The sequence below is a fragment of the Lissotriton helveticus genome, chromosome 3_2 (genome assembly GCF_964261635.1).
Source record: "Lissotriton helveticus chromosome 3_2, aLisHel1.1, whole genome shotgun sequence".
Taxonomy (NCBI): Eukaryota; Metazoa; Chordata; class Amphibia; order Caudata; family Salamandridae; genus Lissotriton; species Lissotriton helveticus.
In genome coordinates this window covers 252,069,164-252,095,512 of record NC_136062.1, presented here as the reverse complement: position 1 = coordinate 252,095,512, position 26,349 = coordinate 252,069,164, and the positions used below count along the sequence as shown (strand labels likewise).

General features: G+C 46.7%; 1 protein-coding gene across 4 annotated transcripts in view; it reads left to right on the top strand.

The window, feature by feature from the left end:
* The window catches only part of ARID3B (AT-rich interaction domain 3B), a 465,486-nt gene that overhangs the window by 268,032 nt on the left and 171,105 nt on the right, over window positions 1–26,349 (top strand). For all 4 annotated transcript variants that reach the window (XM_078685148.1, XM_078685146.1, XM_078685150.1 and 1 more), the window contains exon 4: window positions 322–394. In XM_078685148.1, the coding sequence (XP_078541274.1) occupies window positions 322–394 (73 nt within the window). The remainder of the gene's footprint in view (window positions 1–321; window positions 395–26,349) is intronic.

Genomic DNA, 26,349 nt, shown 5'->3' with positions numbered 1-26,349 from the left:
ATTTTGTTTTTGTGCACTGACCACATCAGAGTAGCAGATCATTCTGCTTTCTGTTGTATACTATGCTTCATGCAATGAATATATATATATATATATATATATATATATATATATATATATATATATATATATATATATATATGTATATATATGTATATATATGTATATATATGTATATATATGTATATATATGTATATATATATGTATATATATATGTATATATATATATATATATATATATATAATTAATATTGTTCAGGTGTGGGTAGGTGTGAGGGTAAATATATATATTCACCTCTCCCTACTCTCATTCCATTTAGCTTTATGAACTGGACAGTGATCCACAACGGAAGGAATTCTTGGACGACCTGTTTATTTTCATGCAGAAGAAGGGTGAGTGATGGTTGCCTTTAACACTAGATACACCTGTATGCAAATAATTGGTGTTTGTACGGTGCTAACGATGCCCCACCTGGTATTATGTGAATCTCGTGGGCAGTAGTTGCTATGGTAATAAACACCCCTCATTTAAATAGGGAAATAAGGCAAATTAACCAGGCAAGAAATGAAATCAAACCTTTCTTATTCCCTTGAGCTGATTCTCTCATGCAACCCTCCCCTGCCCCCACCGACCCCTTTGGGCTTCTGGCTGAGAAAATCCCTGCGCAAAAATTGGCTAGAATTTTTTTAAGTGCAATATGTGGGATCATGTCACCTGCTTCTAGTGGTGAATCTCCTCAGCTAGTAGTGGGCCCTTTCAAAAGCCTAAGATACACACGGGTGTAGAAGCAAAAGTTAAGGAGGGTTTGGGATTGTTTCCTTGAATGTTTTAATGGGTAGGTACGAATGTCCTAACTCTGCATTTCCATTATAATTACCTGCAACTGTACTTACTTCCTGACCACCAAACTCCCTTTTGAAGCACCCACTTTCCAAAGAACATCACTCTTCTGGTATGGTAGTTGAGCGCTTTGGCAATGTTTGTTTCCTCTACAGATGTTATGCTTTAGGTTAAAGCTGATAGTGCTGTCAGGTAGTCCCGAAAATCCACCAGGTAGCACTTTAGCAGAACACTAACACTGACATTTGGTATGTTTGAGTCTCCATGCCTGTTACACTGATTACTTATGTCATGCTGGATACTCTGTGTTGCCTGGCATGGCTGACTTCATTCTCTCTCGTCTTATCTGACTAACTTCAGTAGTTGGTGCTCTTGACTCGCTTTTCCAACCCTCCAGATAAGTGGTATACAGACTTGCTTTAAAGCCTGTAATTCGGCAAATACTTCCAACAGAGAAGGGCAGAGGGTAACACACACACAGTAAAGTTCACCCAGGTTTCCATCTGCTGTATCTTGGTATCTGTCCAGATCATTGATAGCAGTGATGTGCCTTTGGAAGCCACTATGGTAATGTTGCATGATCTGAAGAGTTGATTTTAGGATGAATAATTTGTATTTCTATGCATTTCCTGCTGTAAAAAAGCATTGGCTAGAGGAACAAGCATTTGCAATGCAATAGGTCTCGCATTAGGAAAGTTTGAGCTATTAGTATTGTAAATGACAAATTTTTTATTTATGTGTTGGTTTTGAAATAGCGAAATGAATAGCTTTGTCATGTTTAATGCCAATAGTTTTCACTTTCGCAAATGTGAAATCTTTAGCATTTGTAATGCAATATGTGTTGTATTTACATGACTTAGATGTATTGACATTACAAAGAACAATGGCTTTTATTTTCTAAAATAATTAATACTTAAATAAAAGTTATTGTAATTTATAATGGCAATAGCTTAAACTTTTGTAAATAACTTTTGGGAAGATTATGTTCATTGTATTTTATTGTGACGAAAATCCAAGAACAGAAATGAAATATTAACATTTTTTTGGTGACATTTGTAATAAAGCGTGAAACATTGAGCGAACATATTTGAACCAGTTGTTGCGTACCAGACTTCAACATCAGCCAATCGCGTTGATAAAGAGGTTTTAATGCGCACGATTCCAACGATTGCAAGTTGTGTACGATCGAATTTTGAGCAATATGTTCCTGTGACGTGCAGCAAGTTTTCCCTGTTGCAAAACACGATAATGGATGCCTATATAATGCGATATGTAATATTGCTCCGAGCGCAAAACGGGATTTTTGGCCCAATCATAAAGAGAGAGTCGGGGTTCAATTTTTGGGAGCCTGATTCTTTTTGGGGGAAAAATTAACTTCACCCGTAGATGTATTGTTGTTTTTGTGTATAAAACTAAAATGTTGGGATTATTTATGTGTGTAAACTGAAACCATACATACATGAACACTTCACCACCGCCCACGTCCTGTAAACTGGGCCCCAACTCGAAATCTATACTCTAAAATTAATTTACTCGCCAATAGTCTTGCACCAGGGATGGGCATATTTGCTACTTTTCTATTGTGCCAATTCGCTGTTAACTGTTTGCTGCTTTTTTTTTTTTTTTAGCTGTCACGAGCTTTTTTTCTCATACCCTTTCCATCAGGTAGCGGCTAGAAAACAGCTCCTTCTCCATAGAGAAAAGAAAAAAAAAAGATTAGCACTGTGCAGAGGAGAAAAAAAGTTTGCAGGCTCATTTGCAATGATCTGCTATAGACATGAGAATTCAAGACTGGAATAAAAGCAAAAATAAATTTACAATTCTGAAAAAAAAATTGCGTAGTTGTAGCCGATGAAAGCCCGATCCGATGGTGGGTATCGATGCATTGTGATTACAGGGTGCTGTGCATACTTTGAAAAAGCCGCTGCAGTGGACCCTGGGGAGGAATGAAAAGTTTTATAGCTTAAATGCTTTCCCCCTTTCACCGCCGCCGCCCTCTCTCGTGAGGGCATAAAAGAGAGAAGCGGAATGCATTAAAAAACTAAAAAGAGTCGCACCAGCTCAAACGCTCGCTAGGACAGCAGAGTGTATTAAATTCCGTTCACACTGATGTGATTTGCGAGTTGCATTTTCCTAGGTGTGGCCTGGGCACAACCCTCTGCATAACATTGGAGCCCAAATACAGTGGCATCACCTGGGTGGGGGGGTAAGTGGGGGCCCACGATCCGGCTGTACTCACCCTGATGCTCCATCGTTCAAGCTCTTAGCTAGGCCTGCAGGAGGAAAAAGTAGGGTAGTGGAAAAACCCAGGGCTAATGAAAATGTAGACAATAAAAATGATAGAAATGAGGATAAGAAAAAGAATTAAAATAGGAAAGACCGGAAAGAGAAATAAAAAGCGAGAGAGTAAGGAAGGGATTGAAATGAGTGGTTGAAGAGATAATGGATACATGTATGATTGAGATGACCTGGGACAGCATATATACATATATATGTATTTATAAGTGTGTATATATAGGTGTGTGTGTGTGTATTATGTGGATATATATATATATATATATATATATATATATATATATATATATATATATATACACATACATACACAGAGAGACCGAGGCAGCGAGAGAAAGCGGCAGAGAGAGAGGGAGGGAGGGAGAGACAGGGAGAGAGAGAAAGAGAGGGACATTTGTCTTTTTTAAGTGACCCAACCAGCCTTACATTTTTGCCCCCATTCCTAAATCATTTCTAGTGACGCCACTGGCTCTTGATAATGCATCCCTATATAAGAGTGTGCAATGCTGAAAACAGAGTGGCAGTCTGTACTCCGAGACCTAGTGATGGGCGCAGGCCTGGATGGGTGCTGTCCCAGTACTGTCCAATCCGACTTGTCAAGTTCACTTTCTACTTATTAGCCAGCTGTATTTGTTATCCAGGCAATCTTTTCCTACCATGTGCCCCCTATATAGTCGTTTCTTCGGCCCTGCCGAATTTCTACTTCTAAAGGGGGTTCCGTGGCTCCGCCGAAGCTCGTCGAAAATTCTGACACCGGGCTTCGACCGAATATCGTAATTTATACTTGTTTTGAATCAGAATGGTTAAGTCGCGCCCGTTCATCCAATGCGGATTCCTGTTAACTATAAATCCTTCGTCGGAGACTCAACCCGCTTGTATATAATCTGATACTCTGGATTTTAATATTTTGAACAATTAACAGTACAGTCGAAAAAGAAAGGAATACAAGAAACATTGGAGTAAATATATATTTAAGGAGTTGTATTGCTTTTATGCAGTATATGTGCGTTTTTTGAACCATTTAACTATGCTTAGATGGTCAGACTGTACCTACATGTAATCGATAATAATACCGAAATATTACAAACCTGTTTTTGTTTATCTCACAGTTCGTCAAAATCCATCTATCGATCTATCCATCTGTCTATCTGTCTACCTATCTATCTGTCTGTCTGTGTCTGCCTGTCTGTCTATCTAGCGACCTATCTGACTATCTACCTACCTAACATATGTCGGGCTATCTAGACCTTTCTGTCTGTCGGGTGATCTTTCCAATTATTGGCGCACTTCTAACTATTTGTGTGAATAAACTAGCAAGACATACAAACCTGTCTTTGTGCCTGTCTACATTTACCTTTCTCTGTCCCTCTCTCACACACGCATGCAGTGTATATTTAAATCTTGCATATATAGTTAAATAGAGGAGAGGCGGCCCGCTGTGACCGCGGCAGCTGGGACACGCTAGTAGCCAGAAGGAGGTGTGCTCACGACAGGCTGGGGAGCGCGCGCACAGGTTCCAGGCATCGACGGAGGCCGCGCTGTGACCCGGTGATCGCTCTGGAGTTTATGCACTTGTTACAGCGCCAGCGGCGAGCACGACCCCCCACAGCCTGTAACGCGATCCACCTAAATGAAAACATAAAATCTGTTAGCCAGCTTGTGAAGCGAGCGCTTACGACAGCAGAACGCCAGCAGACACGTACTTAGAAACCGAAAGCACTGAAGCTGTCTCCAGCAAGCTGCCAGCAGCCAGGTACAAAAGCGCGTCCACACGGACAAATCTGACACTGAAAAAGCGCGCGTCCGACTCGTGTCCACATTCAAGTAAGCACAAGAGGTATACTAAAGTATACAAGAGGGTCTCGATGCTCGACCTAAAAAGGAATTGTGGATTAAAATAAAAATGCTTGTTTTACTTGTTCAGAAATACCCCAGAATGGAGACTTCCAGTAAAATCATTTTGGTTCCACCTTGAGGGTGTAAACTACCTTAATTAACTAGCAACCGTTACCTAAACCTCTACTCTCTCCTATTTATGTGGGTTTTCTAATGACTTTCAAGCGGCCTAAGTGTGCTAATGAATGCTGTCCCCACTACAAATGGGTTTCAAGTTTGTAGTGACTGTAAGAAGTGGATGTCAATTAGTGATTCACACAAGGTGTCTCTAGTGTCTGTGCTCAGTTCTGAAAGTTTAGAGATGATTCCATAAAGCTGCAGTTTAAACGGACTTAGCAGCCGGTGGTACCCAATCCTTGCAAAGCCGTGAACACAGGCCTGGCAAACTGCGTACAGGCCAGTAGGGGCATCGGTTTTCCAATTTTTCCCCCACCTCTTACAACGAACAGCAAGCCATTTTAATTTTAGTGGGTGTAGGATTCAATATTTCATCTCAGGCTGGCGATCCATCCTGTTCGACAGGTGGTGGGGTTGACAAGATTGTTCAAAATGGCTATGACCGGTCTCTATTCATTCCACCCTACCCTCAACACCAGAACGAATTTCAGACAATCAGCTGTCTTTCCTGTTACAGGAATGTGCACCTGTTGCCCTCTGAGAGTGCCATTGAGAAAGTGCTCTTCTCAGGAAAAGGAGGGGGGTTGTTCCTCTTGCTATTTCATTGTCCCGCAAAAGGACTGGGCCATTAGAACCTTCACTCCCGAATGCCTTCCTGCAGGATAAACTCCAAATTTCTCACGCTGTCTCGACTCCTGTCTGGTCTGCACATAGGCAACTGGTTATCTGTTGTTCAAGGTGTGGGCCCAGAGCATTTTCAATTTGTTCTGCTCCTCTTTGGCCTCCCCATCACTTCTCGGGTGTTCACAAAAGCGATGGTGGTGACCACCTTCAGAAAGTGAGAATATCTTTTTTCCCCTGCCTTGTCGACTGCCTGTGTAAGGTAGGCATCTTCAGATGCTGATGAACCTTCTGATATTATTTGGGTTCACTATCAATTAGCCAAAGTTGCACTGGACTAGTTTGCAGAGGCTCCCATTTATTGGAGCGATTCTGCATACAGTGCAGTTCAAGGCCTTTCCTCAACAGCGAGTCTAGGACTTTGGACTATGATCCCAATGTTTCAGGCTGGGTTCCGGATAACAAAGAGTGGCTGTGAAGCTCCTCATCTAAGACAGGTAGCATGCTTGCTATACAATGAAAATTTGATTTCCAATGGGTCCAGGCTCAAGGCAGTCTTGCTGCTGACGCATTCAAGGTCACGGAGGGAATGACTCGAGATTTGCAGTGGTGGCTACTTGAATCCAGTTGGTCTAGCAGCAGGCCACTCTTCATTCTCCACCCAGAGCTGATGATGGTGACCAACACGTCACATCAGGGCAGGGTAGGTCATGTGGGCGAAGCGGAGATCAGAGACTCTCCAGCGGAGGGATAACTCCTCATCATTCTGCTGGAGCTGCGGGCCATTCTGCTGGGTACTGTTCTGTGGTACACTAAGAGGCCAAAGACGCACAATTGATGGACGGAATGCAGAACAAATCAAAACATTCACCCCCAGTCAAGAGATCTAGGTTAAATCCATCATTCTTTTGCTCACCATGCCACCTCAGTTCAGAACTGTACATATGCAAATCAGTCTTGACCCTGTTCCTCATGGGAACAGTCCAGCCCGAACTGCCAAGTCAGGTCCCCCCTGGACCGGAAACCAGCATCCTAGGACCAGTTTCGGAGTTTCACCCCTCATCAGCCAGGATAGATTGAATCCAGTGGCACAGTGAGCCCGGGACCCACGGCTGGGCATACCTAGCGCACTTAGGGCGAGGAAGCAAAAGACACACAATTGATGGACTGAATGCAGAACAAATCAAAATATGCACCCCCAGTCAAGAGATCTGGGTTAAATCCATCATTATTTGGCTCACCATGCCACCCCTGTTTAGACATGGCCATATGCACATCAGTCTTGACCCTGTGCCTCTTGGGAATAGTCCAGCCCAAACTGCCATGTCAGGCCTCAGGGAGGCTGGCGAAGGTTCTTACCGATACTGCCACCGCCATTTGAAACTGCAACTGTCTCGATAGTTTTGCAGTTAGTTTCTGTAAGACTTCATGCTTGGAGACTCCTTCTGGTTGGAATGGAACATAAGACTTCTGTACGCCTACCCACTTCCGCCTTTCCTGTTTAGAGTTCTGAAGAAGATCAAAAACAACCAGCCCTAAATCATCGTAGTGGCCCTGGATTGGGCCAGGAGAGTGTTGTTCCCGGAAGTTTTGGGCATGAGCATCTGCCCTCAAATTAGGCTGCCTTTTCACAAGGACCTCTTGTGATAGCAAATGGGCTAGGTTCTCCTGCCAGATCTGTGCAATCTACACCTACATTTGCGTAGTGGCCGCGAGTGACTGCTTTTGATTTGCTACCAAGTAGTGATTATAATTCTTGCTGCCAGGCGCCCTGCCACAAAATCCCTTGATGCCGGACGCTGAGTCCAATTTGTTACCTAGGGTGGTTTAGCATCATAGAACCCTTGCAGGTGGGCCGGTCACATGTCCTTTTGTTTTTGGCTTTAGTCCAAGACTTTGTAGTGGACACTACCAAACGTTATTTCTCAGTCTTTTTGGTCTTTCTCTGCTTGATACATGTTGCAGTGATGTTTATTAAAGACTTGACACATGTTTCATTCCAAAACATTTGTAATGCCACAGTGTGACCTGAGCTTGGTTTTGACATTTCTCATGTATTTGCCCTTCAAGAGGATGCATACCTATTCACTGCATCTCCTGACCTTGAACGTCTTCCTCAAAATGATTGTTAGCTTGTTGAACTACGATGATTGTCACCTTTTTCCTAGATAATTGGTGGTGAGGACTCGGACAGCCTAATTATCAAAAGTGGACTCACTTTGTTAGGCAATCAATCGCTACAAGCCTCCTTTGCTTCCCCCCCCCACTCCTCGAAAGAGGAGAGACTCCTTTGGTTGGCTTTAGGGTTTTACCTTGATAGTACCAAGGACCATTGAGTGGACAATTAGCTTTTTGTGGGGTTCTCTGTAGTGAAGAAAGGGAATGCAGTTGAGAAGAGGACATTGTTGAGATGGATAGTCCTCCGCGTTAAGATCTACTATGCATTGCCCAAGAAGCAGTATCTGGAAAATCTGAGACTCATTCAACTGGGGCTATGGCTACTACTACTACTTTAGTGGTACACACAGTGCCTGTCCTTCACATCTGCCAGCCAATGGGTGTCATTACATACCTTCAAGTACTACTACCTTGACAGCCACAGGAAGGACATAGTGTCGAATTGATACTGAAGGATATTTCGGTCTAACCCCACTAGACACCAGCAATCTGAAAATATATGGTAAACCCTTGCCTTAAATCTGACCTGCTTCCAGCAGACACTGAGAGTCGGCAGATGTGCATAGGCACTTTTCTAAGAAGATATGCCTAAATAAGAGTCTCCGGTTTCACACGAGGTACAGACATAAACATATCCTTCATGGGAGTCTGTTTGGAGTAGAGATAAAGGGCTCTCTCCAGAAGATGAAGAAATATAACGACAAATCTACAAGTGCCCAACAGTTCATGAGATTTTCCAGAAGAGAAACTACCTCAACCAGGAAGACAAGCGGGAGCCAGAACACACACACAATCCACCTGCTCATGCCAGGTACCCAATAAAAATAAAAAAACAGTACAGACATTCGCTTTGATGTAGAGCCAGGGGAAAGGCCAGCCCATCTGAGAGTTGACCACAGCGACAAACTGACTTGCAATAGAGAATCCCCCAACACCAAACACCTGTAGGAGGCAGCCTGGGAGATTTCATCCAGGAGTAGAGAGAAGGTACCTCCCACAAATGATTACTTGCATACAAATGGTAGACATTCCAGCGAATCATAAACCAAAGAAAAGGGCTTTGCGAAGGAAAATTAAAATTTTCTGGAGCAGGAGATACAAGAATTCCTGCATAAGGGAGCGATATGAGGAGGGATTAAAACACTAACCTAACCAGGGAGTGTACTCTGCTTATTTCCTTATCCCAAAACAAGACTTAACACTATGGTACGCCATGCACTTCTGATTTCTGAATAGATTTGTCAGGGCACAAGGTCAAGATGACTACACTGGAAGGAGTAATTCCACTACTAAATACATGAGATTATATGGTGATCATAGAAATCAAGGACGCTTATTTCCCTATTCCCATGAACACTAACACAAGAAATTCTTGAGGTGTCTGGTAAATAACTCACATTACCTATTCAAAGTGCCTCCTTTTGAGAGGAAGTCTGCTCCAAGAGTTTTTACAAAATGTCTTACAGTAGTGACACTTTGATTAAGAAGGCAAAAGATACATGTGTGCCCCTCCCTGGATGACTGGCTGATAAAGACTAGCTCCCTAAGTCTGTGCCAAAACAGAATACAGATAGTAATGCAGCAGGTGTACAGGCTTAGGTTATTTTCAACGTGGAGAAATGATCCCATCTTTCCATGAGTTCAAATATTTTTGGGAGGAGGGACAATGACCTGAAAGGTGAAAGCATTCCAGCTACTAAAGAGGGTCTTTGCATTAACAAAGCAAGTTCACCTCTTCGGGAGGGGATGGTTTCTATCGGCAGTAGTGACATTACTGTGTATTATGGCCTGATGCATTCTACTAATCTTTTTCCAGACTACATACAAGACCAATCTAGGAGTGCCTGTAGAGTCAATGGTCACAGTAGATGGGTGAATATAGTTGTTACAAAAAATGTACAGGATAAGATGCAATGGTGGAACTGTAGGCAGACCATTCACACAATTGTCTCGCTCAGTGACCATTACCACAGATGCATCACACACAGGGTAGGGTGCACACGTGGGGAATCTGGAATTCGAGAGGCAATGTAACACACCAGAGGTATTAAACACATAAATGTGCTGCACCTGAAAACAATCTTTCTATTGGGATAGTAGTTCGCATACAACAACAAAATATTTTACCTAAACAAGTAGGGAGAGGCCAGCTCAAACTAGCACTAAAAAGTCGATGAACACTCCTAAGAAGCATATCCATGATAGCCACACATCTGTGAGGCCTACAAAATACAGAAGCAGACAGATTAAGTAAGCATCTCGCACAAGTTGGAACTAGATCAGAATAAGAAATACCACTGCTAGATCTGTTCTCACACAACAAAGGGCAGACTGTGATATCCAGGTATCCACTGTGCCTACCCCAAGGAAATGCTCTGGAATCATTTGGGAATTTGCCCATGCTGTTCCCCCATCCCACTAATTATTTTAGTAATAAACAAATACTGACATACAAATATGAGGCTCAATCCTAGAAGCTCCCCAGTGGGCCACACAAACCTGGTTTTGCAGCGTGAATCTTTTCTGGATCTGGACTCATCCTCGACATTCCTCGCCACAGACACATCTCTGCCCACCTGAGAGACCTGCACTGGCTCCCCGTCAACAAGAGGATCACGTTCAGGCTCCTCACCCACGCACACAAAGCTTTCCCCGACAAGGGCCCTGAATACCTCAACAACTGACTAGCGTTCTACACGCCAACCCGACAGCTCCGCTCCGCTAGCCTCGCCCTCGCCACCCTCCCTCTGATTCGCAGAGCCACCACCAGAGGTAGATCATTCTCCTACCTGGCTGCCAAGACGTGGAACTCCCTCCCTGCCCACCTACGACTGACCCAGGACCACCTCACCTTCAGGAGACACCTCAACACCCGGCTATTTGAGCAGTAGCAGCACCCCCCCTCCCTTCAGCGCCTTGAGACCCGCACGGGTGAGTAGCGCGCTCTATAAATGTACTGATTGATTCACTGTGCTGTGCATTATTCCGCCATCTAGTGGTTGGGTCCGGAATGGTGGAGTTTTTTTGGTCTGGAGTGATACGGAGACGCTCCTGAGATTGGAGAGCAGAATCGTGGAAAAACTGAGAAAAATCGTTGGAAAACCGGTTGAGCGTAGTCTTCCATTTTCATCTTTAAATCTACGATGACCGCAGTTCGCCGAATAGAAGAAATCTAGAACTTTGTTGAGGACCGGATAATGTGGATGCAGGGGGCTCCCTGGGCGCGGTAATGTACAAACAACATTCAAGTTTTGTAAGAACTGCTACCACAAATACGCTGAAAAGAATCAGCACCTAGTCTGTAACCTGTGCCTGCTGTTGGATCATCGAAGCGACTACTGTAACGCCTGCTCCATCTTCACCCCGAAGACGTTGAGGGTAAGAGAAAGCCAGCGACGAGCCAATTACAACATGCAGGGCCGAAGACCACCGTCATCGCTGCAAGACCTGGGCTTCTCCAGTGAGGAGGAAGATCACGTCGCTGAAGGACCAGAAGACGACGAGGAAACAAAAGGTTTCGTCGTGGAAGTCGAGAGGAAGGCTTCGAAGGAAGTAAGAGAGTCATCGACCTTGAAAAAAAATAGAGTCTCGATAATCGGACTCAAAACCACAAGAAGGATTCTCGGCGACGAAGCATTCGGCGACCGTAGCTGCATCCAAACAAAGACCGACCGTAGGATCCTTGGATAAGGATTCCGGAGCGACAAAGGTCCTCGAAAAAAACCAAGACGTCGAAGGACAGTCTGGAAAAGGACGCCTCTGCGTCGAAAAAACAGACCGAAGCAAACATCGATGAACCGTTTGGCGTCGTCAGTCGAAAAACGGAATGTGGACAGTCTCGGCGCTGGAACACACGAGGCAGAGATTGAGAAAAAGAATAGAAGGCTCAAAGCTGAAATGGTCGAATATCCTTCAGCGCAAAAAAGACTCTGACGAAAGCTTGAAGCAATTAAAGATACCGCCGAAAACAAGGGAAATCGAAACCCAAGTGGTTGCCGATGAAGAAAAACCTCCAAGAATCCCAGAAATAATTGAAGAGGAAGGTTCTTGCTTCTTCGGGGAAGATGTCGATCAGGACAAACAAGCATAAGCGGAATTGTCAAACTCTGAAACTCAAGAGTTTCAATGGCAAGATCTCCACGCCGAATCACCCTAAGAGTCTGAAGAATCAGATCCTTCGAGGCCATCACCCCCAGATGACATTTGAATGTATAACCAGGTGATTAAGAAGGATGCAGAAACTTAAGGGGTTCAGCTAGAGGAAGAAAACCCTCAATCCTGTTTTTTATTTTACTTTGATGCCTTCACAATCTTGGAACCAATTCCTACCAATGCTACCTAGTGTCTTAGACCAGGGGAAAGAGGCATTCAAGGAGCCTGCTGTTCGCTAGGCTATAACACCAATATCAGAGAAAAAATATCAACACTCCTCTAAAGACCCTTTATACATCAGGGGATCAGTGCCAGCTTACTCTCATTGCCTCAACAACAAGGAAGAGGGCAAATGGGCCACCTCCTGACAAGTAAAGTAAGAGAATGGACCTCGTAGGAAGAAAGGTGGAGAGAACCGCAGCAAACCAGTGGCACATTGCAAATTCGAATGCATTGCTCAACAGACATGCATACGAGCACTGGGAAGAGGTAGGGGAACTGTTGCAAAACCTACCAGAACAATTCCAGAAAAGAGCAAGCCACCTGGTGGAAGAAGGCAAAAACAATGCAAACCTGTTTAAAATCCGCCCTTGATGCTGCTGAAACATTTAACAGGCAAATGGTGATTGGCATAACGGAAAGAAGAAACGCATGGCTCAGAATCTCAGGGTTCAAGCCAGAAGTGCAGAGCAACATCATTAATTCTCCATTCAATGGCGATCAATTGTTTGGAACGGTGGTTGATGAAAAACTAAATCAACTTAAAAAGGACAACAGACCACAAGATCAATAGGGGCCTGTAGTGTAGTTCCTATTATCCCAATAGGCTCTGCGCATTGGAATAATACCTCCAATAGTATAGACCTAGACCAGACGTTAACTAGGTCTTCTACCGACGATATTAGACTTAAAGTTTTGGGTTTGCCAGCTAGCTCAGAGTTCACTAGAAACTTTCTCGAATAGGCAAGGAGGAGTTGAACCTCCCTGGATAGACAAGAAGGGATTTAGTTTCTGACAACCATAGAACATGACAACTTTGCTCTCCCCTAATCAAGAGTGTATCTCTAGAGTCGTGTGAAAACAAAAGACAACTTATTTTACTCAGGTATTGTTTGCGCACGGTCTCGAGTTCTTCCGTCTCTTGGAGTCGGATTCAGCGGAGTTTTTTCACTCTTCGAACATCGAGGCCTTCTCATCGCGACACGACTGCAACTTTCCAACATGGAGCGGAGTCCGTTTAAGTTCTGTCCGCTCTGTGGGTCCAAATACCCACATATAGATTTGCACCCCGTCTGTAACAAATGCCTTGCACCAGACCATGACGACGGAAAGTGCAAGGCCTGCGCACAATTCAGGTCTAAGAAGACTCTCAAGCTTCGGCGCGCGGTGCGCCTGGAGGCCAGGCAAGCGGCCCCGGATCCGGAAAACATTTTCGGCGACCAAGAAGAGGAGGACCAGAGTCATCATCTCCAAATCTCCCCGCCCGAGACGGAGGTCGAGGCGGATCCGGTAGACGACGACGGAGTCGTGGGTCAAGGCCTTGAATACGTCGACGAGGTAGGGGACGTCGAAGAGATTTATGGGGCCGCGGAAGATAGCTCAGGGGACGAGCTATGCCCCGAAGGTTACGAAGATCACGATCGGGTCACGGGATCGCCTGTTGGCCTTACCCAAGACCCCGTACCGCAAGCCACGGCCCCGCCTTCAGGCCCGGCCACGGACACACTTGCTGCGCAGCACGTTTCGAAACCGAAACCTACGATATCGACAACACCTAAAATGGCCGACCCGAAAACGAAACCGAAACTTATGGACTCGAGCGTCCCTAAAATGGCGGCCGTACCTATAAAAGCTACCGCACCGGCTACTTCATCGACTCCGTCGGCCTCCGGTCCACAGAAGTCGAAAAAATCGGTCGATTCCACAGGGTCGAAGTCGGCGCCAGAGGAGGGATCCTCTAAGAAGGGTGGTCGGCACGGGTCAACCGCTGCGACACCGTCCAAGCACGCCAAAGCCAGCGGCACGGCTCCGGTTCCGACTGGGACTTCCTTAGTCGGACGCGTGGTGGACACGGAGGCGACACAAGCACACGGATCGAAGGCTGGCACATCTGCGCATCGGTCCAAGGACTCTGGGTCGGCGGCGGCAGCATCTTCGTCCAAGACTCAGAAGGGCCAAGACGTCGGATCCGAGGGGAAAGTCAAGCCATCCTCGTCGGCGCAAAAGGCCACTGCAAGTGAAGCGTCCCTCATCGCCTCTTCACTACAGAGAATCAGGGAGAAGGCCGCTGCTACGTCGGCTCCGATGCCATCGCCACACACTCCGGCAAAGCCTGCGAGTAAACTTCTTTTCCTTCTGCCACCAAAAGAGGCGCCGAAGGCCTTTTCAACGAAATCGAGGCCAAAGAAGTTGGATTCTTCAACGGCAGGGGCACTTTCAAGTCGGGTACTCGACTCAGAAGAGGATTCTGAGCGTTTTATCGACGCCGACACAGGCAAATTGACCCTTTACAAGAGGAGGATCACTTCAGAGCCAGTGGACTCCTATGTCATCCCCCTGAAGAAGAAAAGGCTTCCTCAAGACGCTTCAAGCCTCGTAGAACCTATCCAGCCTCCTCCAAGGAGGAGCCCTACACCCTCACCAGATCACTCTGAGGGTGAGGGATATGATGAGGATGACCAATACACCTTCCCCATCAATGACCCAGATGCACAGCCAGATTCATATGATGACATTGGTGACCAAGGCACCCAAAGTGTGGGGCAAGACCCACAGCCTTTCAGTGCACGTGCATCCCCAACAGAGGACTCTGCAGGTTTTCATGCACTCATTGAGAGGGCAGCTGCTAATCATGATGTGGACATGCATGCTGACCCAGTTGAAGAAGACTTTCTATTTGACACTTTTTCAGTCTCTGAAAGATCAGTGAAGACGCTGCCTATGCTCAAAGGGGTCCTCAAGCATGCTACGGACATCTTTAAAGAGCCTACCAGAGCGAGAGTGGTCAATCCACGTATCGAAAAAAAGTACAGACCAGCACCTGCAGACCCTGCATACATTCGGGGACAGTTGCCACTGGACTCTCTTGTGGTCGCAAATGCCAGGAAACGGGCCAACTCCCAGACGACGGGTGAAGCTCCTCCCCCGGACAAAGAGTCCAAGGTGCTAGAGGCAGGAGGCAAAAGAGTAGCTGCACAAGCTGCCAATTTTTGGCGTATTGCAAATACACAAGCACTCTTAGCACGTTACGATAGGGCGCATTACGACACCCTAGAGCAGATTATACAACACCTGCCTCCGCAGTTTCAAGAGGGCACCAAACTGCTTATAGAGGGAAAACTGATCTCCAACGCAGCCATCAAGTGTGCACTTGACGCCGCAGACACAGCAGCTAGGGCTATCAACACTAGCGTCATGCTAAGACGACAAGCTTGGCTCCGCATATCAGGGTTTAAACCAGATATCCAGACAACCATACTTAATCAGCCAGTCAATCCTGATACTGTTTGGTCCAGATGTTGACACCACCCTAGAAAAAATTAAAAAAGACACCGAAACTGCTAAGTCAATGGGGGCCCTACAGTCACAACAGTTTCGTGGCAATAATTTTCGTCGCTCAGGTGCGCGTGGAGTCACCAGAGGACAGATGGGTCAACAATCGCAATTCTCTAGAGGTGGAGCACAATCCTCGTACACCAAACAGAACAAGGGGGGTTACCGAGGAAACGGCACCAGAGGACGCGGCAGAGGGAACAACAACTCCCGCTCCTCTACCCCAAGCAAACAGTGACTCTCTGTCACTACCCCCCGACCACTTGACACCTGTCGGGGGGAGACTGCAGCAGTTCCTGCCCGTCTGGAGAAACATCACCACAGACAGGTGGGTGCGACAACTAGTCCAGTACGGTTATTGTCTAGAGTTGAAATCCACTCCACCCAACATTCCACCAAGGCAAAGGCCTATGTCCGCAGACCACTTGCACTTATTGCAGCAGGAAGTAGTGGCGATGCTGCAGAAAGGCGCTCGTGCCAGTGGAACAGGAAGGCACAGGGGTATATTCCCTGTACTTCCTTATTCCAAAGAAGGACGGATCTCTCAGACCCATTCTAGATCTACGTCCCCTCAACCTGTATATACTGTCAGAACATTTCCATATGCTTACACTGCAACAGATTCTTCCCTTGTTAAACCAAGGGGACTTCTTAGCAACCTTAGATCTCAAGGATGCTTATTTCCACATTCCACTACACCCGTCCCACAGGAAATACCTCAGGTTCACTATCCAAGGCAAGCATTACCAGTTCAAGGTCCTACCCTTTGGAGTCACCACAGCCCCAAGGGTGTTTACCAAGTGTCTGGCGACAGTAGCAGCGCACCTCAGGAGGCAGAACATCCATGTCTACCCCTACCTGGACGACTGGCTCGTTCAAGCCAAGTCGGAACAACAGTGCGCCGCGGACATGTCGACTACCATTCACCTCCTTCACAATCTAGGTTTCTCGTTGAACTACCCAAAGTCGCATCTTCAGCCGGCACATGTCCGGCAGTTTCTAGGTGCGACGATCAATACCCTGACGGCCATGGCTCAACCAAACCAAGTCAGGATAGACAGCATGCAGTCTCTAATCCAGAAATTCAGACCACAACACTCGCTTCCAGCGAGAGTGTTCATGCAGTTGATAGGCATGATGGCCTCCTGCATCTTCATAGTCCCTCACGCACGGTTACATATGCGCCCGCTCCAGGAGTGCTTAGCAAATCAGTGGACACAGGCTCAAGGACAATTAACAGACCTAGTGTTGGTTACCAGTCGGGCATACGACTCTCTGCATTGGTGGACTCCACACAACCTTTGCAAGGGCCGACTGTTCCAGGAGCCAGTGCCACAGATTATCCTGACAACGGACGCATCTCTCCAGGGATGGGGAGCTCATCTGCTCACTTACACAGTGCAGGGACTATGGACGACGCAGCAACAGAAGATGCACATCAACTATCTGGAACTGATGGCAATCTTCATGGCGCTCAAGTCCTTCATTGTACATCTGTGCAACAAGGTAGTGTTAGTCCGGACGGACAACATGACCGCGATGTACTACATTCAAAAACAGGGGGGCACCCACTCGCCACAGCTGTCTCATCTGGCTCAGGGCATGTGGCGGTGGGCCATTCAGAGGAACATCTTCCTCATGGCAGAACACCTCCCGGGCAAGGACAATCAGATGGCGGATCTGCTCAGCAGATACAGCCATCAAATGCACGAGTGGGAGTTACACCCATCTGTACTCCACCCGTACTTCCAGCAGTGGGGTCATCCGGAGATAGACCTGTTTGCCACAAAAGAAAACGCAAAATGCCAACACTTTGCCGCCAGGTTTCCTCACCCACAGTCGCAGGGGAATGCGATATGGATGAACTGGTCAGGCAAATTTGCGTACGCTTTTCGGCCAGCCCCTCTGATACCGCTGGTGGCAAGAAAGCTAAGGCAGCACGCGATGACTCTCATCCTGGTTGCTCCAACGTGGGCGCGCCAAGCGTGGTACACCACGTTCCTCGAACTCTCAGTGGTGCCGCATCAGAGACTGCGCCTCGCGCCCAGACTTTTGACGCAGAACCATGGAGAAATTCAGCACCCAGATCCGCAACAGCTCAACCTGGCGATCTGGCTCCTGAAGTCCTAGAGTTTGGATACCTTAACCTGCCTCCAGAATGCATGAACATCATCAAGGAGGCAAGGAGGCCAACTACCAGAGCTATGCTGCAAAATGGAAGCGCTTTGTCATTTATTGTACAGCCAATGACATCAACCCGCTGGATGCATCTATCCCTAACATCATTTGCTATCTGTTGCATCTTTACAAGTGCAATCTAGCGTACACTTCCATTCGGATACATCTATCCGCCATAGCAGCTTATCTTCAGAACAGGCAGCATCTCTCTGTCTTCCGGGTGCCTGCCATTAAAGCTTTCCTTGAAGGTCTGAAACGAGTCATTCCCCCAAGAACACCACCAGCTCCGGTGTGGAACCTCAATGTGGTCCTCACCAGACTGATGGGACCACCATTTGAGCCACTGCACTCGTGTGAACTCCAGTTCCTAACGTGGAAAGTAGCTTTCCTGATAGCTATTACGTCACTGAGGCGGGTTAGTGAGCTACAAGCGCTCACAATCCAAGAGCCTTTCATTCAAATTCATCCAAATAGGGTTGTGCTACGCACTAACCCCAAATTCCTTCCGAAGGTGGTGTCACAGTTTCATCTCAACCAAACTATTGACTTGCCGGCATTCTTCCAAAACCCACAAACGGTGGCGGAAAGAATGCTCCATACCTTAGATGTACGGAGGGCGTTGATGTACTACATAGACAGGACACAACCCTTTAGGAAAACAAAACAACTTTTTGTTGCCTTCGCACCACAACACAAAGGCAACCCTATTTCCAAAGCAGGAATAGCCAGGTGGATTGTTAAGTGCATCCAAATCTGTTATCAAAAGGCCAAGCGCACTTTAACGATACCCCCAAGGGCGCACTCCACACGCAAATTGGGGGCATCCATGGCTTTCCTAGGGAACATTTCTTTAGATGACATTTGCAGAGCAGCCACGTGGGTTACACCACATACCTTTACAAAACACTACTGTGTTGATGTGCATTCCAAGCAGCAAGCTGCTGTAGGGCAGGCTGTTCTCAAGACACTTTTTCAGGTTTCTGCAGCTGGCACGGGCAACCGCCGCTGATGGAGGGACTGCTATGTATTCTATGCTAAGATATGAATTTAGCAGCCCACATGCCTCGAACTGAATATGCTACTTACCAGTATGCATCTGTTCTTGGCATGTAGGGCTGCTAACATTCATATCGCCCACCCTCCTCCCCGGTGCCTGTCGCAGCTGCAGATGTACTATTGTATTCAGTCATTAGCATGGACATCCTTTACACTTTTCACTCCATCTTCTGCCACAATGGCGAAAAACAATCTGGGGATGGAGCCGATGCCCATGCGCACTGTAGTCCAGGGGAGGAGCCACCTATCTCAGGATACTTCGAAGACTCTTCCAGGACAACAATGTGCGATCATCCGGACCCAACACTAGGCGGCGATCTAATGCTAAGATATGAATGTTAGCAGCCCTACATGCCAAGAACAGATGCATACTCGTAAGTAGCATATTCATTCTCGGCAGGAGAAAGGCAGCGTCTCGTTCTCAGCGCGTCAGGAAGGCGGGGCAGCGCCAGTGGGCTTCGCTCTCTGCTGGGCTTCGGCAAGTCTCGCTGCTCCGATCTCGTCACCACCGCGTGTGTTTGCTTAATGCAATGTCGGTAATATTTATACCTGTAAGGTGCCGAGATTGACGTAAGGATGGACATAGATACGTCAATAAGGATGTCATACGAGCTGGTCGTTAGCACATTCTTTTACTGAAGTTCTTTGAGAAATCAAAACAATGGCCGCAGGGATTTTCCCAGGTTGTCATAGATTTGATTTGTTTTGAGAACTCCGTATGCCTTATCAGGGGCTGGAGGAATATTGCTTGCCTAATTAGATGGCAAGCGTTATGACCTAATCAGATAACGCGCTCCTGTGCCGTGGTCTGGCTTAATCAGATAACGGTTTCTGCATCATGGGATGGCTGCTAGTAAATTTGTTAACCAGAATAGGGTCAGGAATAGGGGATCGATACAGAACCTATAGGAATACATCACAAGCCCTGCAGTTCAGAGGTAGGCATTGAGGCACACCATTAACCCCTTGCGTGCGCACGCCGGCCAACGGCCGTCACGAGCACTTCCTTGGTAGTGCTGCGCACGTCCGTTGGCAGACGCGTTGTCGCCCTCCTAATAGAACTCCCTCACCACGGTGGAATTTGCGCCACGGTAAAGGAGTTAAGGAGGCCAGTGTAAAGAGGTACACAACAACCTACTACCTCACACCAAGGTTACCTGGAAACATATCAAGCCGGGAACCAGAACACACAACGGGGACAGCAACAAGGATGGCAATTTAAAGGAAGAGGCTCCTTTCAAGGGCGCCCCCATGCCAGAGGTCAGACACAAAGGGGTGGACAACAGACCTCCACCAAGTGACTGCGCTCACAGAGGTACTCTCACAAAGACCAACAGTGACAGTACATATAAACAAAAAGAAGCAGTTAGCAAAACAAATGAACACCAATTTACGGTTATTCTAACATACCACTCCAGTAGGAGGCAGACTAACAGTTTTTGAAAAAGGTGGAAAGAAATAACCACAGACAAGTGGATTCCAAACATAATACAGTACTACGGTTACTGAATAGAACTAGCGAAACAGCCTCTGAATAGGTGGTCAAGGCAAAGGACACATTCAAAAGAACTATCTCACCTGGTCGCAGAGGTGAAAACTTCAGAGAAAACATGCAATAGAATGTGTACGGCATAAAGGAAAGAACGGAATATATCAGACATACTTCCTAATTCAAAAAGTGGATGGAACATTACGGCCAATATTAGAACTAAGGTTTCTAAACCAGTTTGTAAAAACGCAAAGATTCAAAATGACTACACTACAAGAAGTGTTGCCTCAGTTGCAAAGGGGGATTACCTTGCAACAATAGACTTAAAAGATCCGTATTTACACATCCCAATTAACAGAAAACACAAACATTTCTTACTATTTGTCATAAACGAGCAACACTACCAGTCCAAGGCACTGGCTTGCGGTCTGAAATCAGCACCAAGGGTGTTCACAAAGTGCCTGGCAGCAGTAGCATTATATCTCAGAAGGCAAGGAATTCATGTTTACCCCTACTTAGACAACTGATTAGTAAGAGCAAACTCATACAGCCTATGCAAACATATGCAACAAGTAATTGAGACACTAGTTCAGCTGGGATTCTCCATACATGAGCAGAAATCCTCAATAGAACCAGAACACAAGTGATAGTTATTGGGCACAGAAATAAATATTGTGTAAGGGAAAGCATTCCCCAATGAGAAAAGGATAACCGCTCTGCTAAAAGAGACTCACCTATACCAGAAGGGGCATCATCGGACAGTGGGGAAATTACTAGGAATGATGGCCTCATGCATTCACTTAGTTCCCAATATCATTCTACAAATGGGACCATTTCAAGAATGGCTCAAAAACACAATGGTCACAAGCTACAGGGAGTTGGGAGGATCTAGTGGTTGTCACAAACAAGGTTCATCAGGAGATGGCCTAGTGGAACAGAGCAAATATAGCACAGGGGAGACCTTTCACACCTCCAACACCAACAGTGACCATAACAACAGATGCGTCCCTAATATGATAGGGAACACACAGGATGCGGTGAAGCACATCAACATCTTGTAACTAAAAACAGTGTTCTTGGCATTAAAAACCTTTCAGAAAGAGCAATACGGGAAAAATGTATTGATACAAACAGACAACACTAAACGATGTTTTACATAAACAAACAAGGAGGGATTCCTTCGGTAGCATTCTCGAATCTAGCACCGCAGTGTGGAGATTGGCAATCCCAAAGGGAATAGATATGTTAGCAATACACCTACCAGAGAAGGACAATCTAGAAGCAGAAAGACTGAGCAGACAAACAGCAGCATCCCACGAGTGGTAACTGAACCAAACAGAAGTGCAGATTTTTTTTTTTAAATGGGGGAACTCCACCTATAGACCTATTTGCAACACCCCAGAATGCAAAACGCCAAAACTTCGCATCCAGGCGACCCTACAACCAGTCCCTGGGGAATGCGCTATGGATAGACTGGTCAGGGATATTTGCTTATGCTATTCCCCTGATGCCATTACTGAACAAGGTAATCCGCAAATGCAGAATCGGCAAGATGACAATGATTCTCATAGCACCACAATGGGCCAGACAGACCAGGTTCTCTGAACTAATGGAAATTTCGCAGGGGACAAAGCACAAAATTCCAAGAAGAAAATATTTGCTAACAATGCAAGACGGAAAGTACTTCACCCAGAACCAGAGAACTTAGGCCTAGAAGTGTAGGAGAGTAGGGTCTGCAATCCTATGATCACCCAGATTTTTGCTTTTTGCTTCACTGGTTTACGACTTTCCCTGGCTGTGGGCCTGCTAATCAGACCCACAGCCTAGCTGTTCTCTCTATTCCAAATTGTACCCAGGTACTGAATTGGCACTGGGCCCTCTCTTGTGTCCCTGTAACCAGGGCAAAGGTGTACCCAGAGGTCTCCCAGGGGCTGCAGCATGTATTATGCCACCCCTGAGCTGACTAACTAAAACAGACACAACTGGCTGCTTGACAGCTGGGGCAAGGTGGTGTACACACCCTTTGCTTTAGATATAGTATTCCTATATCTAACCCTAAAATGGACACATATATTCCTATCAGTCACTCCTATGGCAGGCCTTATCAATCCTGAAGGCAGAGTGCTTGGAATAATGTGAGATGGTGCTCTGGCATGAGCTGAGCCCGTTTGCAGCTTGCGGAACCAAGTCCTAATAGCTGTTCCATGATAACGCATACCATATACTCTTAAGTGCATTATAATCCTCGCGGTTATATGCCAACTCTGGTATCGCTTTATCAAAACATGTCGAGTAAGGTGTCATGCGAATTGGAATACTAACACCTCGCCAATTCTGGCGACAGGGTTAGAATTCCACCCTTCTAGAGGGACACGACATGTATGTAGCTGTAACCCCGGTTAAAGTTAACTCAAGCCTCAGCTCCACAAAATGGATGCTGCCACAGAGACACAAGTCTGCCCTCCTGCTGCTGGGAGTCCTCCCGGCAACGGAGGCCTGGACAAAGGGTTTCCTGTCAGGGGCGGTGCCAGCACCGTCCCAGACAGGGTTTTGTGTATCCCAGGTAGGCAGGGCTTTAGAGGAAGGTGACTGCAAGTGGCACCCCGGTGCTCACTGTGCATAGGCCGGCTTGAACCAGTTCCAGGGGCACTCCAGCCCCTGATCTGGGGAAAAGCCCGCCAAAGGAGAGGGGTGTAACCACCCCCATCCTAGTCCCACCCATAGGGCAGGACTTAGTCGCGTGCCCGCCCCTTTCCCAGGATAAAGGTAGGAGCAGGCCCCCCTTCCAAATTAGATCATCTTTGAATCCTGAACCGACTTTCCACGAAAGGAACTCAAGACTCTTAAGATTTCTCTCTTGTGACTAAGGAGTAGTCACCCTGCAGCAGCAGGCACCAACCAAGCATCGCGGTCTGCTGTAAGTCTCTCCTCCGGATCAAGACTGCCCAGCTCGACGAGAACTGGCTTCCCTGGCACCTCTGACCTCTACCTGCATCATCAGCCCAGCTGAGATTCGTGGGTGTGACGAGACCTCGAGGGACTGGCCATCTTCACGACTGCACGACGCTTGCCCAGCACGACCACCGAGTGACCCTCGCCTAAGTGCTTTGGGGTCCGAGAAGCCGCAACCCCGAGCAGCTCCAGCACCGAAGTCCAGCCCCCTTACATCCACGAGATCTGCGTGGGGCCCCTCTGCTCTTTGCTGCTCACCGCGTTGTCCAGGTCACTTGCCCGCTGGCTAGTGGCCCCTTTTGACGACGAACCACGACAACAACACCGCTGGTCTGGTTGCTCCAGACTGGCCCTTGCTCCCCTCCAACAGAGGAGCACCCTGGACCCTCCTGGTCCACTCCAGACGCCATTTTAAGTCCACCGCGTGGGCTTGCATTTGCCAAGAGTTGTTACCCCAATCCTGGGTCCAGCGACGTCGACAGCAGATACCACCGTGGGACAGCTCGCCCCTCCATCCTGGTCGCCTACAACGCCTCCTGGTCCGAGAGACTGCAGAGCCCAGCGTCGCCCACTCACCTGGTCAAGGTGACTTCGTCCGGTGCCATCCTGGTGCCCACCTAATCACTGGCTAGTGATTCAGAACTTGGTCCCCTCTGCTTACAGGTACCCCTACTCATCGATCCAGGCTTGGATCACCACGAACTTCTTCACTGGTCGCCTGCCAGCAACTTCTTTCTTCAGGCTCCATAGACTGCAACGAGGATCTCCGACGTCTTTTCAGCCCTATGCAGCCGGAGCCCCTGGGCTAGGTAACCTGAGCATTTCGGTGCTCCAGCATAGTTTAACTACCTAAGTGTCAAGATCCTTTGTCGTTTCAGCTCTACCTAGTCGGGTTCGCCCGAGAACACTAACTTTGCTTTTACTAGCCTCCATAGACTTTTTCCCGCCTTACGCGTGAGAGTTCCCACTCTGCACACGACGTCCCTAGGCCTCCTGCTTGTAATCTAAAGGTTCAGTAGTCCAGTCCTAGCGATCCTAAAGCCTATGAGAATAGTTACTTACCTGCTAGTAATTCGCATCCCACTTTTGTAGTATATGGTTTTTCGTGCCCCTCGGGCATTTATGTAAATTGTGCGACTTTAAGTATTTCTTTAAAAGTTTTGTTGTGTGCTTAGCTCCCTGTCTCATAAATAAATATACTTTATTTTTCATAACAACTTGTGTGGTGTCCTTTCACTTGGTGTTCAACGGGTAAATGTGATGGTAAAACAGCTGGCTTAACACGCCCTCTAGAGTTTAGCCTAAAGACTGCACGTGTCCATGCTACTAGGATAGCTGGTCTATCAGGTTGACTTACAACCAAACATCAATAAGGGTTGTTTGGACTGATACAAAGTGTTCACTAGAATAGTGAACATTATATATCAGGCCAACTTCTCACATTGGTAAGCAGCGGTTGGGATTTGAGCTTGCTGTTGTTTTACCACACGTATCCTAAGAATATCATTTGAAAGATCACATAAGTACTAAGGTACATATAACTTAGCTTAGAATACTCTGAGTTCTACTGAACCAGCTGTTGTAGCTCCTAGGGCTTAGCACACCCTAAACTACAACTGTTAGCAAGGGATCAGTAGGCAAACAAATAGTGTAGGTAAGTGCACCACTTACACCTCACTAGAAAAGCATGTCTACCCATGGAGAGTCTTCAGAGACTCCCCTAGTGGCTAATGACCCTCCACAGGTCATCTCAAGATATGCAGCTCTCAATTTCCAGGAGTTGAGACACTTGTGTACCTCCAGGAAATTGAAACAGGGGTCTAACCCCACCACTCCCTTTCTGTTAGAGACATATGATGCTAGAAAAGCTTCTCATTCAGATGGGGACATGCCAGCCTTAGAGGGTGCCCTTGGTGATCCAGACCTCATTGACACTGAAAATGCAGTTGAGGAGGAGGAAGAAGAGGAACTCTCTGGGGATGAGGCAGACAACAGGTCTGAGTTAGTCAGCAGACTTACTAGGGCCAACTTAGACCTACATAGGGGAGGATCTGGGGGACCCCCAGTACTGACCCTAATGAGGCCTAACCTTGGAGTTAGAAGAGATAGATCTCATTCTAGGGACTCCAATAGATCTCTGCACTCTAATGCCTCATCTCAGAGGAGAAGGATTTCTCCCCAGAGGAGATTGACTTCCCCTCAGAGAAGAGAGCATGAAGCAAGGATGAAACAGGCTAATCTGAGGATTGAAAGGGAAGAACTTGCCCTGGCCAAAGAGAAGCTTGCCTTTGCTAGAGAGCAGCAGATGAGTGGGGTAGTCCCCACTGGTGGCAGCAATCTCCCTAGAGATAAAGAAAGGAGTTTAGATACTAAACACCTGAGTAAGATAGTGCCCCCCTTTAAACAAGGGGATGACATCCACAAATGGATGGCTGCTTTGGAGAGGGCCTGCACTGTCCAGTGCATCCCCCAAAGTCAGTGGGCAGCTATACTGTGGCTCTCCTTTGAAGGCAAAGGTAGAGATAAGCTCCTCACTACTAGAGTTGAGGATGCTCACAATTACCAAGTCCTGAAGAATACACTGGTTGATGGGTTTGGCTTAACCACTGAGCAGTACAGGTTGCTGTTCAGGGATACCCAGAAAATTCAGTCTCAGGATTGGTCTGACTTTGTGGATTGTGCCACTAAGGCTTTGGAAGGCTGGTTGCTGGGCAGTAAGGTTACTGATTATACAGGGTTGTACAATCTGATCATGAGAGAGCAGATTTTAAATAACTGTCGGAACCAGTTGTTGCATCAGCACCTTGTTGACTCAGATCTGACCTCTCCCCAAGAATTGGGAAAGAATTTATTTTTATTTGTTTACATTTGTAATGCGCACAGCTACCCAACAAAGGGTTTCCCGGCGCGGCAGATCCCAATAGCAATGCGGTTACAGAAACTAGATGTTAAAGAGCCATGTTTTTAAGGCTTTTCTGAATGTGATGTAATTCGACTCAGACCGCAATGTATGTGGCATTG